This window comes from Oncorhynchus keta, chromosome 18 (genome assembly GCF_023373465.1).
Source record: "Oncorhynchus keta strain PuntledgeMale-10-30-2019 chromosome 18, Oket_V2, whole genome shotgun sequence".
Taxonomy (NCBI): domain Eukaryota; kingdom Metazoa; phylum Chordata; class Actinopteri; order Salmoniformes; family Salmonidae; genus Oncorhynchus; species Oncorhynchus keta.
In genome coordinates this window covers 12,091,342-12,111,427 of record NC_068438.1, presented here as the reverse complement: position 1 = coordinate 12,111,427, position 20,086 = coordinate 12,091,342, and the positions used below count along the sequence as shown (strand labels likewise).

Below are 20,086 nucleotides of genomic sequence, written 5' to 3'. Positions count from 1 at the left end.
TATATTCAATGACGGCCTGGGAACAGTGGGTTAACTGCCTGTTCAGGGGCAGAACGACAGATTTGTACCTTGTCAGCTCGGGGGTTTGAACTTGCAACCTTTCGGTTACTAGTTCAATGCTCTAACCACTCGGCTACCCTAACGATTCATTGATAAAACACTAACCACTAAAAACTACACTCTCTCCATTATTAGGCCACATTTTTTGTTGAGTGATTCTTTTGCAAAGGGGGACTCCACACAGGCCCTGATATTTTGCATTCTACTGGATTGGTAGAATGGATTGCATTAGTGCAATTTGAAAATGACCCTTTCTAGGCAGAGGTCATTGTGAGAATTTACATTTGATTTCTCTCATTTTAATAAATGTATAATTAAATAGGCCATTCTGAATCCCAGGGGCAGGTCAACACATGACTGGACATTTGGCTAGCTGGCTGTTGCTAGCTAGTTTTTCCTGGTTGATGTACATTGGGTTGTTATTTTCCCTGACATGCATATGGTCCTCTTTTTAGCCGGTTCTTTGTAGAATTTTGACCCGGAGTTGTACAAAATTGGGTGTTACTCTACTCCAACGATTAAGGGAAACCAACTAAAAACAAACTAGGTTTTCCTTAACTAATCTCTCGTCGTTTGTCTTTCAAGCACCCACATGGGTTTGTATTTTCCCCATATCCAATAATTTGAGGACTTGCAGCTTGTGGAGTGTCTCAAATAGAACCAAGTTCTATTTTAGCGCTTGGCCACGCAGACGCTCATACACGAGCGTGATTGGTGGGGGTGAAATTATTGAATAACATGTATGTGTACATTTATTTTGTGGCCAGTGTGGTTTCTGTGTAAGTAGCTGCTCCAAGTATGATTGTTTTGGATTTGGCATTAAATGTACCACCACCCAAAACCTTATTTTTTTCAAAAAATCTTTACCCCTCCAATTGCATCTTATGAACCATGACATGCTTCAGGTTCAACTGGTTTGTATGTACAATTTAAATGGGACTTGATAATGTTTTTTTTTTTTTTTAGATGCTCAAACATATGAAACCAGTGCCTTGGTGCTGCCGTCTCACCAACTCAAGATTATAAACACTGATATTTCTGGTCATGTCTATGAAATTCAAAGTCCCAAAAAGGGCACATTATGCAACCGAAGAGCTACCGATGTCCCGATTTTAAGAGAAATTGCATGATAATGGAATAATAAACAAACAAAGTTGCCTCTTCAAGCTACATCAACAACATTTCTTCTGAATTCAAACAGTAGCCGATCTATTAATTTTGCTCACATGTATTGACATGACACCCTCCCTAGCAGTCAGTTAGCCGACGTAGAAGTGAGCAAATTCAGTATATTTGGACAGATCTTCGCACTGCACACCTTTTCCACCAGCGTTAGTCATGCCTAATCACTGGTGTGAAAGACAGGAGCTATAGCTCAATGCTTCGGTCCGCAAAGCCAGTTAGGGAGAAGGGGTTTGTGGAGCCGTGGTGTCACAGCTATGGAAGAGGGACTGTCTTAGAGCCGTTAGGGCAGACCTGACAGGCTCGGTTCTAGGGTCAACAACAAAACACACACCTGAATAAAAAAAAGTGTTTCTAAACCTAAATGTGTCTACCAGCTGACTACCTCCCTCCTCATCAGAAGACTGGGCACCTCCTCTTGGCTCCACTACAGTCAGACAGGTATGGCTAAAGAAGGCAGCCGGCTTGCTCTGGCTTGTCTGCGGTGCGTCGCACCGTCTCCTCATGTTACACTGCATCTATCCAGACTTACTTCTCCCCCTACCGCCGCCGCCTCAGCTTAGATTTGCATCGAGGAGGAGGAGGAGCAGCAGCCACTGCGATGGCCAGGCAATGTTAGATAACGGGCCTAATGCACGTGTCATGCGGTGATTTCATTTGCATTAATAATTTGACAATTGTGGTGTTGCTGCTTGACCTACCTTCATGTCCCATAGTTATTGGGTTATGCAGAGAGAATCTGATTCTGTACGGCCATCTTCTCATGTTCTTGTTGGTGCGTTCAGTACTAGCCCTAGTGGAATCTGTCCTAGGTCTACCTCGCGTCATTTAAAAAAAAATCCAAAACCAGTAGTTTTTGACAGGCGATTTCATACTACTTACAGTGCATTCGGAAAGTATTCAGACCCCTTGACTTTTTATACATTTTGTTGCCTTACAGCCTTATTATAAAATGGATTAAAAAAATATAAATGTCCTCATCAATCTATCTAGAAAAAACAGGTTTTTAGAAATATGCCATATCTATTAAAAATAAAAAAACACAGTATAATTATTCAGACCCTTTTCTATGAGACTCGGGATTGAGTCCATGTGCATCCTGCTTCTGTTGATCATCCTTGATGTTTCTACAACTTGATACCTGTGGTAAATTCAATTGATTGGACATGATTTGGAAAGGCACACAACTGATGATATAACGTCAGACAGTTGACAGTGGATGTCAGAGCAAATACCAAGGAATTGTCCGTAGAGCTCCGAGACAAGATTGTATCTAGGCACAGATCTGGGGAAGGGTACCAAAAACTGTCTGCCCCAAGAACACAGTGGCCTCCTTCATTCTTAAATGGTTGAAGTTTGGAACCACCAAGACTCTTCCTTAAGTTGGCTGCCCGGCCAAACGGAGCAATTGGGGGAGAAGGTCACTCTGACATCTCTGCAGCACTACCAATCGCACCTTTATGGTAGAGTGGCCAGACGGAAGCCACTCTTCAGTAAAAGGAACATGACAGTCCGCTTGGAGTTTGCCAAAAGGCACCTAAAGACTCAGACCTTGAGAAGCATTTTTCAGTGGCAGGGACTGGGAGACTAGCTGACTGGGGCAAAGGTTCACCTTCCAACAGGACAACGACGCTAACACACAGCCAAGACAACATTTAGGCTTCGGGACAAGTCTCTGAATGTCCTTGTCCTTGATCTAGCAACCTTTAGGTTACTGGCCCAATGCTCTATCCACTAGGCTACCAGCCACCCCATGCTTTTAGTGTCATACCCTAGAAGACTCGGCTGCCATTGCTGCTTCAAGAAATTACTGAGTTAAAGGGTCTGAATACTTATGTGATATTTCAGTTTTTTATACAAACCCGTTTTTGCTTTGTCATAATGGATTTTATGTCATAATTATTTTAGAATTAGGCGGTAACGTAACAAAGTTGAAAAAGTCTAGGGGTCTGAACTTTAGTGCATCTATGTTTAGGCTGTTTGGTAGTAGCTTAGCTAGATTATGGTGACAAAACATACTCACTCATATACAGTAGACCAGCCATACTCAACTGGCGGTATAGACCCAGAACGGGGTTAATACGGACCACGGCTCCAGAATAAAACTAGGTCTGCTTTCGACCCCTGGTATCATATAATATATAATAATAATAATAATAATAATATATATAATAATAATAATATATATAATAATATATGCCATTTAGCAGACGCTTTTATCCAAAGCGACTTAGTCATGTGTGCATACATTCTACGTATGGGTGGTCCCGGGAATCGAACCCACTACCCTGGCGTTACAAGCGCCATGCTCTACCAACTGAGCTACAGAAGGACCACACACACACATAAGACATGGATATTTTTTTTTTGAATTGCAGGAAATTAGCTTGAATCAGAAAAAATCTCTGGCCCATGCAAAATGTTTAGAATTGTGCGAAATTAGCTTTAAAACTGCAACATTTTCTCTCCGCCAACAACAGAGCTGTGAACAGTTTGGGGTCACTTGTTACGAGGTGGGGGTTTGTTAGTATGCCGATAATTGACGATATCCATCCGAGCCTTTGCCACCTAGGTCTGATACCATTGTCCAAACTCACCCCCTTTTACCACAGAAAGGTTCCTCAGTAAGCATCCCCATAATGGAAACTTTCACCTACATTCAGGTCTTACTGACTGTATGGTTTGGGTCCATGCCTTATAACACTGTATCATCAGCTATATTTAGCCCCTTGACAAATAGCCCCACGGCATCGCCTTCCTGCGTGTGCCAGTCCGGCCAGTCCCCCTCGAGAGTCAGTTGGCAACATTGACGACATGATGCGTCTTTCACAGAGACTTACACATTGGAGTCACTTAACTTTAGTGAGTTATCAACGACAGGTGCCCCGGGAATGGTAATTCCATTGGAATCTTGTTGGTATCCATAGAGACATTGGCCATGTGTTGGTGAGAGATGGAGGACTACGGAGACTTGACCCCCTCCATGTATGGAGCTCAGCTGCTGCAAGGGGACCCCAGTCATTGGTTGATATCAAGATCCAATGCAAACTCTTGACTACAGAAAAACTGTCAGATGGACTAAACCACCCACATAACCGTGGACATTAAAGCAATAAGGCACTAGAGACTGTGGTATTGTGAATAGGCTATATCATGATGATACACACGACTGGATCACAAACTCAGCCAATCAGCATCCAGGACTGGAACGACCCATTTTTATCATACAGATTATCCTCTGTGTTGTATCTGTTGGTGTTTTACGCCTCTTTGCTCATCCCGGTTTTGTTTGTTTGCTTTGGTTTTTTAGAAAGACTGCGTCTTCTTGATTTTCTCCATTGTCCATTTAGGGTATTGGCTGCCTCATTGATGAATGAGACCAATTCACAGTTAAAATAGCACGTGCACTCCTGATCCGCACGTACACGAATAGGCCCATAATTTGGTGCACACACTCGCACAGACACATACAGGAACATCTGAACGTAGACTTATGACTTAGCTGAGTCACCCACATGTGTGACACACACACACACACATACACACACACACACACACACACAGAACATTGTCTTTCGCTCTCCCTGGGGGAGTGTGTAAAGCCTGTGGCTCCGCTGTGTGGTTGAAGGGCAGGGAGACCGTTTTGTTGTTAGCTGGGTGGTATGTAGCCTAGTGGTTAGAGCAACCGAAAGGTTGCTGGATTGAATCCCTGAGCTGATAAGATAAAAATCTGCCGTTCTGCCCCTGAACAAGGCAGTTAACCCACTGTTCCTAGACTGCCATTGTAAATAAGAATTTGGTCTCAACTGACTTGCCTAGTTAAATAAAGGTTAAAAAATTACTAATAATATGACGATACCACACTGCCCCCCCCAGGTCAAAGTCTGAGTCTCTTATTACTGGTAACCTTGCAGCGTTGAACTTTCACCCTGTGTGGTGACCGTCTCCAGATGATGAGAACGTTGAGCAGCAGGGGTGAGGACCTCCCAAATGCAGCGGTGCGTAGTGTTGCCGCTGAAAGGAACACACAAAGAAAACCAACAACATGGCTTGAATAAAAAAAGATGCAGACTTATTTGTGTGATCATGTGACGCTCACTGCACACGTTAACCTCCACATAAGGGAGCTTGATTGGAGTAGAAGGTCAACCCTCTACAAAGGGGAACCCAGCGGGCTAAGCTGATAGAGATGACGTTGTGATGATGATGATGTCATTTCGACCATCTTTAACTGGTGGAAATGTGAATGTTTTTGATCTCAGTGTTGGCAAGTGCCCCCCGCCTCCCCATACTAGAACAATGTCACTCTGATCATCTCTTGCTCACGCACAGCAGAATACAGCCACGTGCATGCTTCACGGTCACTCACATGCACATGCTTGTTAGCACTCTGTGCACCCAAACCAACCCTATCCACAATCCCACTCATGCTGACTCATACTGACTGTTATATGTTTAGATGCACTTTGTGTGTGTGTGTGGGCTAGGTTTCTATGTAAGAGTATGTTTGAGTGTGTCTTGGGAGGGGGGGGGGTTCTTGGTCTAGTCTCCTCTCAGATGAGGACACAGCCCTGGTCTCTGTTGGTTAGCATGGCTCCTGAGCCAAGTGGCTTTGGGCCTGACTGACTAAGGCAGTAAAGATTCAACTTTGACTATCCTCATTGCAGACGGCTGAGATGGTGTCTTTTTTTTAAAGGCTCTCACCTGTTAGACTACTTACTGGTATCCCACGTGATATTGTTAGAGGTTAGGCTAAATCCACACATGACACCATCACCAATGTGTTACATTTGGTTTGTGTTAAACTCCTTGTTTTGTTCTTAACTTTTATTAGACTCTTTGAGCCATCATTTTTATTCCATCTTCGATCTCCAGACTGCGTTTTTTTTTTCTTCCATATTTGCCTCTCTGAGCTCTCCGCAGTCATACGCTGTTCTGTAAAACATAAAAGGAATTTAATGACGGCAAAGTCGTCATACCGAACTTGAAAAGTCCTCTTGTCCGCATTCCTTTTGATGTAATTGTCAGCAGCACAGTCGTGTCGTTTAGAGTGCCTTGCCCCAAATAATGTCAGTTTACTGGTCTGCTTGTGTTGGAGGCCTATCTATCTCTCCTGTTCATGTTGTAGGCCACTTGTCTGTTCCTGGTTGCTAAGTATCAGCAGTGGCGCGGTGCTATGGTTAGGTCAACAGTCGTGTGATCGCGGGGGGCTATATGACACTTCAGCTTAACTGACTCTCTGTATCCATGTCTTTCAATGGAAAATTCCAAGGTAATGCAGGTCAGGCACGTCACCCCTCCAAGTAGATTACTGTAACTATAACTGTACATTATAAAACCAGCCAATAGTTCCATCTACAACTGGCCATTTGAATTGTGTGTGTGAGGAAATGACTTGTGCTAGTCATTCGGATAGCTTGTCCAAACTCCTCTGTGTGCTCAGCTTATCAGGCCAAATGATGTTCTATCAAACATGATGCTGGCACCAGCTTTTATAGGCCAGCATAGCTCTCTCTTCCAGTTTTGATTTCGTACCCAATTTCCTTATTTTCAGTCCATTTGCATGGAGAGGGACTTGATGTTCCCAAAGAATATGGGTTTGTGGCGTGAGACCGGGAGTGTGACCTCACAAGGCCTCATGACCTTCCTCCCTCATTTGGGCCTTTCTGTTTTTACTGTATAATACGTAGTGTGTGTTTTTCAAGTGTCTCCCTGTTCCAGATGTTGGCCATCGTACCCACGATGCGGGGGGTTTACATCAACACAGCTGGATGACTGCCAGAGCAATAATAGCCCAATGAAGCTTAAAATACCACGGAGATGGACATGCACACAGGCCTAGTGAGGAAGATGGACCCACTGCACACACACAGGGTTCAATGCTAGAATACCATGTGCCTGGCTCTTCCTTTTCCTGTCCGCTAGCCGGAAATGGGCCGCAGCTTGCTTTCATATGGTCCCATTCTATTATCTCGGCCAAGAACAGAGAGGGGGAAGAGTAGCTTCAGAAATAACTAGTATTCCCAGAACGCGAAGCCAGCTCACAAGGAGGTTTAGGCTTGTGTAGGAGCAGGTTATCGTCTCATTCTAAAGCGATCACCCCATTACACTCATTACACTAATTTATTCATTAGCCTAAAACCTGACGTCGAGCTGACACATCACAGTTATTGGTAAAAGAAAGCACCGGCAGAATTGGTTAGATCAGCATGGTGTCAAACTCAATTCCTGGAAAGTCGTGCGTTTGCCAGTTTTCGCACCTCCCTTGTACTTTATTAATCAATTAAGGTAATTGATTAGTTAGGAACCCCTCACCTGGTTGTCTAGACCTTAATTAGACACAAAAGGAAATAACAAAAACAAGCAAACACAGAGCCTTCAGAAAGTTTTCACACCCCTTGACTTATTCCACATTTTGTTGTGTTACAGCCTGAATTCAAAATGGATTGAAAAAAAATATTCTCAGCCATCTACTCATAATAGCCTATAATTACAAAGTGAAAACATGTTTTTAGAATTTCTTGCTAATTTCTTGAAAATTAATTTACATAAGTATTCACACTAGAGGTCGACCGATTTATGATTTTTCAACTCCGATACCGATTATTGGAGGACCAAAAAAAAGCAGATAACGATTAATCGGCCGTAATATATATTTATATATATATTTATTTATAATGACAATTACTACAATACTAAATGAACAATGAACACTTTTATTTTAATATAACACATAAATAAAATCTATTTAGTCTCAAATAAATAATGAACATGTTCAATTTGGTTTAAATAATGCAAAAACACAGTGTTGGAGAAGAAAGCAGTATGTGCTTTTTCAATAAAAAGCTAGCGATTTTTAAATTCCTTGCCCAGAACATGAGAACAGCTGGTGGTTCCTTTTAACATGAGTCTTCAATATTCCAAGTTAATAAGTTTTAGGTTGTCGTTATTATAGGACTATTTCTCTCTATACCATTTGTATTTCATAGACCTTTGACTATTGGATGTTCTTATAAGCACTATAGTATTGCCAGCCTAATCCCGGGAGTTGATAGGCTTGAACACATAAACAGAGCAGTGCTTCAAGCATTGCGAAAAGCGGCTGGCAAACGGAGGAAAGTGCGGTTTGAATGAATGCTTACGAGCCTTGCCGCTGCCCACCACCACCTCAGTCAGACTGCTCTATCAAATATCAAATATAGACTTAATTATAATATAATAAACACAGAAATACGAGCCGTGGGACATTAATATGGTCAAATCTGGAGACGGTCATTTCGAAAACAAAACATTAAACCGTTCCGTATTTTATCGAATGGGTGGCAACCCGAAGTCTAAATATTGCTGTTACATTGCACAACCTTCAATGTTATGTCATAATTATGTACAATTCTGGCAAAGTATTTACGGTCTTTGTTAGGAAGAAATGGTTACACAGTTCACAACGAGCTAGGCGACCCAAACTGCTGCATATACCCTGACTCTGCTTACACTGAACGCAAGAGAAGTGACACAATTTCAGGCACCGTATTGATTATATGCAACGCAGGACAAGCTACTTAAACTAGTCATATCATCAACCATGTGTAGTTAACTAGTGATGATGTTAAGATTGATAGTTTTTTTATAAGATAAGTTTAATGCTAGCTAGCAACTTACCATGGCTCCTTGCTGCCTGCCCTCGCGTAACTAGGGGTGGGCAGCCTGCCACGCAGTCTCCTCGTGGATTGCAATATAATAGTCTATAATCAGCGTCCAAAAATGCTGATTAGTGATTGTTAGGAAAACTTCAAATCGGCCCTAATTAATCGGTCGCCCTCTAATTCACACCCCTGGGTCAATACATGTTAGAATCACCGTTGGCATCAATTACAGCTGTGAGTATTTCTGGGTAAGTCTAACAGCTTTGCACACCTGGAATGTTCAATATTTGCCTGATATTCTTTTCAAAATTCTACAAGCTCTGTCAAGTTGATTGTTGATCATTCATAGACAACCGTTTTCAAGTCTTGTCATAGATTCCATGTCGCCGGAGGAGATGGCTGCCGTTTTTCTATTTAGTGTTTTTTTTCTCTCTCGTTATTTTTAACTTATTTTGTACATAATGTTTCTGCCCCCGTCTCTTATGACCGAAAAGTGCTTATGGATATCAGGACAGCGATTACTCACCTTGTACTGGACAAATATTTTCTTTAAAGAGTTGGACGCAAAGGATTTACTTCAGACACCCAACAAGGCCCAAATCCCAGTCATTCGCATGAAGAAGAGACCGAGATATCAGGGACGTAGGTCGGGGTGCCTTGTAAAGATCTGACGGCGTGTGTGTAATCCCTCTCTACCATCAGTCCTATTAGCCAACGTGAAATCATTGAATAACAAGTTGGATGTGCTCCGATCAAGATTTTTTTAAATGGTACCCGCAAAACACCAGTCTCAACATCAACAGTGAAGAGGTGACTCCGGGATGCTGGCCTTCTAGGCAGGATTCCTCTGTTCAGTGTCTGTGTTCTTTCCACATTTTCCACATTTTGCCACATTTCAGGCTTCAAACATAAAGATAGAAAACTGTATTTGTTTGTGAAGAATCAACAACAAGTGGGACACAATCATGAAGTGGAACGACATTTATTGGATATTTCAAACTTTTTTAACAAATCGAAAACTGAAACATTGGGCGTGCAAAATTATTCAGCCTCTTTACTTTCAGTGCAGCAAACTCTCTCCAGAAGTTCAGTGAGGATCTCTGAATGATCCAATGTTGACCTAAATGACTAATGATGATAAATACAATCCACCTGTGTGTAATCAAGTCTCCGTATAAATGCACCTGCACTGTGATAGTCTCAGGTCCGTTAAAAGCGCAGAGTCCGAGATACTGTTGTGAAGAAGTTTAAAGCCGGATTTGGATACAAAAATATTTCCCAAGCTTTAAACATCCCAAGGAGCACTGTGCAAGCGATAATATTGAAATGGAAGGAGTATAGGACCACTGCAAATCTACCAAGACCTGGCCGTCCCTCTAAACTTTCAGCTCATACAAGGAGAAGACTGATCAGAGATGCAGCCAAGAGGCCCATGATCACTCTGGATGAACTGCAGAGATCTACAGCTGAGGTGGGAGACTGTCCATAGGACAACAATCAGTCCTATATTGCACAAATCTGGCCTTTATGGAAGAGTGGCAAGAAGAAAGCCATTTCTTAAAGATATCCATAAAAAGTGTAGTTTAAAGTTTGCCACAAGACACCTGGGAGACACACCAAACATGTGGAAGAAGATGCTCTGGTCAGATGAAACCAAATTTGAACTTTTTGGCAACAATGCAAAACGTTATGTTTGGCGTAAAAGCAACACAGCTCATCACCCTGAACACACCATCCCCACTGTCAAACATGGTGGTGGCAGCATCATGGTTTGGGCCTGCTTTTCTTCAGCAGGGACAGGGAAGATGGTTAAAATTGATGGGAAGATGGATGGAGCCAAATACAGGACCATTCTGGAAGAACCTGATGGAGTCTGCAAAAGACCTGAGACTGGGACGGAGATTTGTCTTCCAACAAGACAATGATCCAAAACATAAAGCAAAATCTACAATGGAATGGTTCAAAAATAAACATATCCAGGTGTTAGAATGGCCAAGTCAAAGTCCAGACCTGAATCCAACCGAGAATCTGTGGAAAGAAGTGAAAACTGCTGTTCACAAATGCTCTCCATCCAACCTCACTGAGCTCGAGCTGTTTTGCAAGGAGGAATGGGGAAAAAATTTCAGTCTCTCGATGTGCAAAACTGATAGATACACCAAGCGACTTACAGCTGTAATCGCAGCAAAAGGTGGCGCTACAAAGTATTAACTTAAGGGGGCTGAATAATTTTGCACGCCCAATTTTTCAGTTTTTGATTTGTTAAAAAAGTTTGAAATATCCAATAAATGTCGTTCCACTTCATGATTGTGGCCCACTTGTTGTTGATTCTTCACAAAAAGATACAGTTTTATATCTTTATGTTTGAAGCCTGAAATTTGACAAAGGGTCGCAAAGTTCAAGGGGGGCGAATACTTTCGCAAGGCACTGTGTGTATATATATATATATATATATATCACACACACAGTTGAAGTCGGAAGTTTACATACACCTTAGCCAAATACATTTAAACTCAGTTTTTCACAATTCCTGGCTTTTAAATCTTAGTAAAACTTCCCTGTCTTAGATCAGTTAGGATCACCACTTTATTTTAAGAATGTGAATGTCAGAATAATAGTAGAGTGATTTCTTGCAGCTTTCATTTCTTTCATCACATTCCCAGTGCTTCAGAAGTTTACATACACTCAATTAGTATTTGTTAGCATTGCCTTGAAGTTGTTTAACTTGAGTCAAAAGTTTCGGGTAGCCTTCCACAAGCTTCCCACAATAAGTTGGGTGAATTTTGGCCCATTCCTCGTGACAGAGCTGGTGTAACTGAGTTAGGCTTGTAGGCCTCCTTGCTCACACACGCCTTTTCATTTCTGCCCACAAATTTTCTATAGGATCGAGGTCAGAGCTTTGTGATGGCCACTACAATACCTTGACTTTGTTCTTAAGCCATTTTGCCACAACTTTGGAAGTATGCTTGGGGTCATTGTCCATTTGGAAGACCCATTTGCGACAAAGCTTTAACTTCCTGGCTGATGTCTTGAGATGTTTCTTCAATATATCCACATAATTTTCATGCCTCATTTATGCCGTCTATTTTGTGAAGTGCGCCAGTCCCTCCGGCAACAAAACACCCCCACAACATGATGCGGCCACCCCTGTGCTTCACGGTCGGGATGGTGTTCTTCGGGTTGCAAGCCTCTTGCTTTTTCATCCAAACATAACGATAACAGTTCTATTTTTGTTTCATCACATCAAAGGGCATTTCTCCAAAAAGTACGATCTTTGTCCCCATATGCAGCTGCAAACTGCAGTCTGTTTTTTTATGGTGGGTTTGGAGCAGTGGCTTCTTTCTTGCTGAGAGGCCTTTCAGGTTATGTCGATATAGGACTTGTCTAACTGTGGATATAGATACTTGTGTACCTGTACCCTCCAGCATCTTCACAAGGTCCTTTGCGGTTGTTCTGGGATTGATTTGAACTTTTCACACCAAAGTACGTTCATCTCTAGGAGACAGAACGCATCTCCTTCCTGAGTGGTATGACGGCTGCATGGTCCCATGGTGTTTATACGTGCGTACTATTGTTTGAACAGAGGAATGTGGTACCTTCAGGCATTTGGAAATTGTTCCTAAGGATGAACCAGATTTATGGAGGTCGACAATTGTTTTTCTGAATTCTTGGCTGATTTCTTTTGATTTTCCCATCATGTCAAGCAAAGAATCACTGTTTTTGAAGGTAGGTCTTGAAATGCATCCACAGGTACACCTCCAATTGACTCAAATGATGTCAATTAGCCTAACGGAAGCTTCTAAAGCCATGAAATAATTTTCAGAATTTTTTTCAAGCTGTTCAAGGGCACAGTCAACTTAGTGTATGTAAACTTCTGACTCACTGGAATTGTGATACAGTTAATTATAAGTGAAATAATCTGTCTGTAAACAATTGTTGGAAAAATTACTTGTTTCATGCACAAAGTAGATGTCCTAATGGACTTGCCAAAACTATAGTGTATGTAAACTCAGCAACATTCACTGTCTTCTTGGTAAGCAACTAGAGTGTAGATTTGTCCTTGTTTAAAGTTATTGTCCTGCTGTTGAAAGCAGACTGAACCAGCATTTCCTCTGATTTTGCCTGTGCTTAGCTCCATTCTGTTTTTGTTTTTTTTTATCCTGAAAAACTCCCCAGTCCTTAATGATTACAACCATATCCATAACATGGTGCAGCCACCACTATGCTTGTAAATAGGAAGTGGTACTCCGTAATGTGTTACATAGAATTTGCCCCAAACATTACACTTTATATTCAGGACAAAAAATGAATTGCTTTGCCACATTTTTTGCAGTATTACTTTTTTGGGTAAGATTATTATATATATTTTTGCAATACAAAGCATACGTGTACAAACAACAGCACACAAACATCCACAACATAACCCCTGCCCAGAACCACCTGCTCACACCACCATCTCCAGCGACAGTATCACTCTCTGTCACATGACCTCAAACCGCACCATTCTGTTTCTGTCTGTAGCCCATGCACCTTCAACATTTAGATAATAAAGCTTTTGACCTTTCCATTGTGTTAATGATGGCGAATTTGTTGATGTCCATTTTTTAGGTACACGTTTTTTCAAGATGATTGAAGAGAAAAGTATTGCCCAAACCCATAGGGTATCTCACTGCACCCTCATGTGCCATGTCTTGAAATATGCAGGAAGACGTATTAGAAGTACATTTACATTGTAATACTTCTGACAGCCAATTTTGTAACTCCGCCCTTAATTGTATGATTTTATAGCATTCCAAGTAGCCATGGGTTATCAGTGTTGCCATGTTCTCGGTTTTCCAACCAAATTGGCCTACTTTGAAAACGATGTCCTGGGTGTTGGGTTTTTAGGCTACTTCTAAATTGCACCATTGCCACCAATGTATTTCTTTTAGAAATATATATATATTTCACGGTGACCTGCTGCTGCTGACTATCAGGCTGTGAGTGAGTGGTGGAGAGGAGGAGGGCCGGAGCGGTGTGTGTGCGTTGAGAGAGTGCTGCAGCTGAGTCACGGAGACAGAGCAGCAAGCGCACACGTAGTGACAACTTTTTTTTTTACCAGTTGCAGGTAGGCTATTTAGGTCATTATGGAGACACCCTTTTTCCATAAAACATATTACCTCGGTAGAACTTATGTAACGGCGACAAAGAATTGGAAAAGGATTTTAGGCGCACAAGCTCTTTAGATCAGTTCGCTCAGAGGTGGTTTAAAATAAACTGCTTTCTAATGTCTACTTTTCTTATGGATAACCGTATCAAAATCGAACGGTTTTACTCATGCTCATTTCTAGGGTTTGGAGCGCTGCGCCAGTGGACATTTGAGATGGATGTTGTTCAACTCCACCGCCTGCTTGTGTGGTGGGATAAAGTGGACAATGAAAATGACATTAAATGTTTCGAGGCTAAATTTGCATATTGGCCATTAATGTATATTCCATTATAGGCTACTGTAGCCTACCATTTGATATAATACGTTGAAATGACGATATTACGGGAGTCATTGCAAATACATTTTGTGGCACTTGTGTAGCCTACCTGGAGCCGCTAAACGGATTAAATAGCCTATAACTCAGTGTGTTGTTAAAGCCTTGTGTTATTATGCAATTATTAATGGCCTTGTTTAGTTAATTTAAATTGGAAGTTATCAATTGTGATCACTGTCACAGCTCATTCTCCACATTTCTTAATGTCAGTTTCATTGTGGACTTTTCCCTGAAATTAGATGTTGGCCTATCTGGCTGTAGGCTACTTGCATCTAGCTCATCAAACCATGGCACAATAGAATTACAATTATAAACCCGGATTCTAGTCAGTAGCCTATGACTTTTTGAAATAAATCAATTTAGCAAATAGGCCAGTTATGACGGTTTTTAGTGTTAACATTTGACGTCTTAACATCTGTCACATGATAACGGCACAATTGCCAGAAAATAGCCTCACATTTAAGTTCGTCAAAGTGTTTCTTGCACAGAGATTGAGATCCTCTGTCCAATTTACATCAATCAGACTCCCCTGTCATATTTATCTATACATGGCAATCAGGATTTATTAACAATTATAAACTGGGTGGTTTGAGCCCTGAATGCTGATTGTTTGAAAGCCATGTTATATCAGACATGTACCAAAATGAAAAAAAAACATACTATTTACTGTTCTAATTAAGTTGGTAACCAGTTTATAATAGCAATAAGGCAACTCGGGTTTGTGGTATATGGCCAATATACAGTACCACGGCTAAGAGCTATGTCCTAAAACAGCTCTAACTGTGCTATATTGGCCATAGACATTTACATTTACATTTACATTTAAGTCATTTAGCAGACGCTCTTATCCAGAGCGACTTACAAATTGGTGCATACACCTTATGACAACCAGTGGAACAGCCACTTGCATCTAAATCTTGTTGGGGGGGGGAGAAGGATTACTTACCCTTACTTACCCTATCCTAGGTATTCCTTGAAGAGGTGGGGTTTCAGGTGTCTCCGGAAGGTGGTGATTGACTCCGCTGTCCTGGCGTCGTGAGGGAGTTTGTTCCACCATTGGGGGGCCAGAGCAGCGAACAGTTTTGACTGGGCTGAGCGGGAACTGTACTTCCTCAGTGGTAGGGAGGCGAGCAGGCCAGAGGTGGATGAACGCAGTGCCCTTGTTTGGGTGTAGGGCCTGATCAGAGCCTGGAGGTACTGAGGTGCCGTTCCCCTCACAGCTCCGTAGGCGAGCACCATGGTCTTGTAGCGGATGCGAGCTTCAACTGGAAGCCAGTGGAGAGAGCGGAGGAGCGGGGTGACGTGAGAGAACTTGGGAAGGTTGAACACCAGACGGGCTGCGGCGTTCTGGATGAGTTGTAGGGGTTTAATGGCACAGGCAGGGAGCCCAGCCAACAGCGAGTTGCAGTAATCAAGACGGGAGATGACAAGTGCCTGGATTAGGACCACACCTCCTCAGGCCTTATTGCTTACTCATAGCAGTCAAAGAAGTTAAATCGTTGATATTCCTTCTTAATTCACTTGATAACGTTACGGGACAAAGGGTTTATTGGATAAATGTGTCAACTCCTTTTTTTTCTAAGAGATTGTCCGTTGGATAGGCTCTCTGCAAGGTTTTGTACGTCTTACCTATCATATGAACATAATTTTCTCACTCAAAAAAAGGTTCCCTCAAGATGATTCTGTTGTCCAAAAGATTTCAAATATACATTTCTTGATATTAAACTTTGAAGTTGCGTATATTTTAAAATATCTACATTGGTCAGCCCACAATTGCTTTTCTATTCTGTCATGGAAATACATTTATTTCCTATTACCAATTAATTGACGGTTTCTATGTCTATAGTTTTCCCATGTAGACCAATTTATCTGTGAACTCTGAAAAGCTATCCAAATATTGTTCTATAGGGTTGTTTTTTAGGGACTGATATTGGTTCTTGTAGAATACGTTCAATTTTCTTCCATATGGTTATGATGTTTTTAACTGTGAATTTGTTCTTAGCTTTGTCCTTAAAATTAGAATTCAATATGTACCCATTGTTCCTCATCAGTGTATTTAACTATATGTTGCAAGTAAAATCCCTAGGTGGGAAGTTGATAGAATTCCAAGTCTGGAAGGTTAAAACCAGACTCAGGAACAGGTCTTGTATTTTTATTCAATTACATTTATTTGTCCATTTAAAGTCTGTTATGACTAAGTATACTTTTTAAAAGAATGTCTTCGGTGGGGTAATTGGTAGTGCCTTGTTGCAAACAGGATGAATGTTTTGGAATATTTTTGTTCTGTACAGGGTTCCTTCTTTTCACTCTGTCAGTTAAGTTAGTATTGTGGAGTAACTACAATGTGGATCCACCCTCAGTTTTCCTCCTATCACAGCCATTCAACTCTGAACTGTTTTAAAGTCACCATTGACCTCATGGTGAACTCCCTGAGTGGTTTCCTCTCCGACACTATCCAGAGTGTGATTAATAACTTCACCATGCTTAAAGGGATATTCAACGTCTGTTTTCTTCCCCCTTCAATTTCCCCCATCTACCCAAGGCATTGGAAAACCTCCCTGGTCTTTGTTTGAATCTGTGTTTGAAATTCACTGCACGACTGAGGGACCTGACAAATAGTTGTATGTGTGGGGTACAGAGATGAGGTAGTCATTAAAAAATCATGTTAACACTAGTATTGCACACACATTGACACATTGAGTTCATCCAACTCATTATTTGACTTGTTAAGAACATGTTTACTCCTGAACTTATTTAGACTTGTCATAACAAAGGTTTTGACTACTTATCAACTATGCTTTTCATTTTTAATGAATTTAGAAAAATATAATTCCACTTTGACATTATGGGCTTATTTAGTCCAATTTAAATTCAGGCTGTAACACGACAAAATGTGGAAAAAAGTCAAGGGGTGTGAATACTTTCTGAAGGCACTGAAGCACTAAAGGAATTGAGTTTTGCATCCCTGGATTATATACATGGACTTGGTATTTTAGTGGCGTTATGTAAATGATCCCCCGCCCTAAGGTCACTGACATCTGAGGCATTGTCTCTCTATGTCTGATTAGCTGCCGGGTTCAGCTTGGTGGTAGGAGCGTGCCCTCTTTGGGTCTTTGACGAGCGCTCAGGTATTTATAAAACCCATGTATTATATGATGAACCTATTAGGCTAATTCTTAGGATCCTGGCTTTTGCAGATGGTGTGAGATGGGTAGGAATCTTGGCTTTCTATGTCCCAGTCTTGGTGTCCAAGTGGTTCTTTATCTAAGCCAAAGGAAGTAACTGATTGTTCATATCTGACAATCTGTCTGAGTTCCAAATTGCACCCTTTTACCAAGACAGTGACCTTTGACTAGAGTCCTTTGAGCCCTGAACACAATGAGTGGAGTAAATAGGGAATAGGGTGCCACTTTGTCCCTGATCAGTGCTCTGACTTTGACCTCCTGTTGTTGAGTCGAGTATGGTCACTCGTTGATGAATCATTTCGCTCAAATGGTTTTGGTTCGCTTGAAATGGTTCAATGAATATCTTGTCCTACCCCCACTCCATTGGCTTTCTGTCTCTGTTCAGGTGGCCATCAAAATAGTGGACAAGACCCAGCTGGACGATGAAAACCTGAAGAAGATCTTCAGGGAGGTGCAGATCATGAAGATGCTAAGGCACCCCCACATCATTCGTCTCTACCAGGTCAGTAGATCCAAAGCTCTGGGGTGGAGTTTGCAGAGCTAGGGTCAGCTCCCTCCCCCAACCTTTACCATTTGTATGGACATAGCAAATCTGACCCAAGATCAGTGTCTATCACCGGATCCACACCGCTGATACCTTGTGTTTAGTATTGTTGACTGCAGCGGTTATATTGTCAATGCAAATGTCTGTCCGTGTCATCAGGTGATGGAGAATGAGAAGATGATCTACCTAGTAACAGAGTATGCCAGTGGTGGGGAGATTTTCGGTAAGTTTCTGTCTCTTTTGTAGTGAGCTAGTGTCTTTTTTTGTATGCTCACATTGTCACATTTGACCTCTCCTCCTGCATCCAATTGTATGGCTTTGCTACCTATGTCAATGGCTCTGACTAGTGACGATCTGTTTCTCTGTGATCCTGGGTTTGATGTCGTCATTGTTTCAGTGTTTATTTATGATGTGAAGTGGTGGAGCTCGGGGAAAGGCAAAGCAAACCTCCTTTCAAAGGAAAATGAACTGAATTCGAACCTTGACCTCTGACCTGTCTGTGTTCAGACCACCTGGTGGCCCACGGCAGGATGGCGGAGAAGGACGCTCGGCGGAAGTTCAAGCAGATCGTGGCGGCCGTCCACTTTTGCCACTGCCGCAACATCGTCCACCGAGACCTGAAGGCCGAAAACCTGCTCCTGGACCACAACCTCAACATCAAGATTGCAGGTATAGTACAGTGTGTGTGTGTGTGTGTGTTTTCGAGTGTTTGTATTTTTTCCACTGGATTTTTAGGAGTGACCAGGTTGATTTTCCCTGACCCCCCCCCTTCTGTACTTCCCTGCTCCTCTTCTGTCCGTGGTAGATTTTGGCTTCAGTAACCTGTTCTCCCGAGGCCAGCTGCTAAAGACCTGGTGTGGAAGTCCTCCCTATGCAGCCCCAGAGCTCTTCGAAGGGAAGGAGTACGACGGACCCAAAGTGGATATCTGGGTCAGTAACCTCGTCTTAGCAATCCTAGTTCCTATAAGGAACAACCACAGCTGCCCCTCATACCATATCGTGGACCATGGCTAGGTCCCAATTCTCTTGCACAATTCCCAGCATGGATTTAACAGTGGTGGACTGCCCCTCCAGCCAAATACTTACACCCCAATCCAGTGCTTTCAAATCAATGACAGGGGAGTGTGCATGTGCCCACTTTTGAGAAAGGGTGGAGAATCTCACCTATGAGGATTACTTCTCATCCTTCTTTTCCCCCCTTTCTTTCACTCTCCCTCTATCTCTCTGTGTAGAGTTTGGGTGTGGTGCTGTATGTTCTGGTGTGCGGTGCCTTGCCTTTTGACGGCAGCACCCTTCAGAACCTGAGGGCCCGGGTGCTGAGTGGGAAGTTCCGCATCCCCTTCTTCATGTCCACAGGTGAGACCTGATGCCAATACTAATACCTTGTAAGGTGAAACAATGGTGTCTTCTACAGGGTCTGACTGGCTGCTATGAAGTGTGTCACTAAGCATCAGTGTTGCTTCCTGCCCTTGTGTTCTGTCTGACAGACTGTGAGTACCTGATCCGACACATGCTGGTGCTGGAGCCCAGTAGACGCCTCTCCATGGAGCAGATCTGTAAGAACAAGTGGATGAAGCAGGGAGACCCCGACCCAGAGTTTGAGAGGGTGAGTTCCCAAACTCTTGGTCCATCGAGCTGCTTTTGGATGATCTGGCAAGACATCTCTGGTCTCCATAAAGAATGGACCCAGCGTTTTAATGGATTTTCTCTCCCTGTCTCTCTCACTCTCTTTCTCTCTCAGTTGATCGTGGAATGTGAGCAGGTGAAGTCTGAGCGGGAGACAGAGCTCATTAACGAGCAGGTGCTGATGGCCATGTCTGAGATGGGACTGGACCGCGAGCGTACGCTCCAGGTGGGACCAACACACATTAGACACATTGTTACAGTGGACAAACGCTGTAGTGCATATGAAATGCAATTGGCTTACCTCTGCCTTGGCTTGTTTCACCCCGT

At 42.4% G+C, this 20,086-nt stretch overlaps 1 protein-coding gene across 1 annotated transcript in view; it reads left to right on the top strand.

Annotated features, from left to right (window-relative positions):
• The window catches only part of LOC118397260 (serine/threonine-protein kinase SIK3 homolog), a 56,739-nt gene that overhangs the window by 1,954 nt on the left and 34,699 nt on the right, over positions 1-20,086 (top strand). Inside the window, 7 exon segments of the mRNA XM_052467394.1 lie at positions 17,975-18,091; positions 18,293-18,356; positions 18,641-18,802; positions 18,939-19,063; positions 19,366-19,489; positions 19,621-19,739; positions 19,875-19,985. Coding sequence (XP_052323354.1) covers positions 17,975-18,091; positions 18,293-18,356; positions 18,641-18,802; positions 18,939-19,063; positions 19,366-19,489; positions 19,621-19,739; positions 19,875-19,985 — 822 coding nt within the window.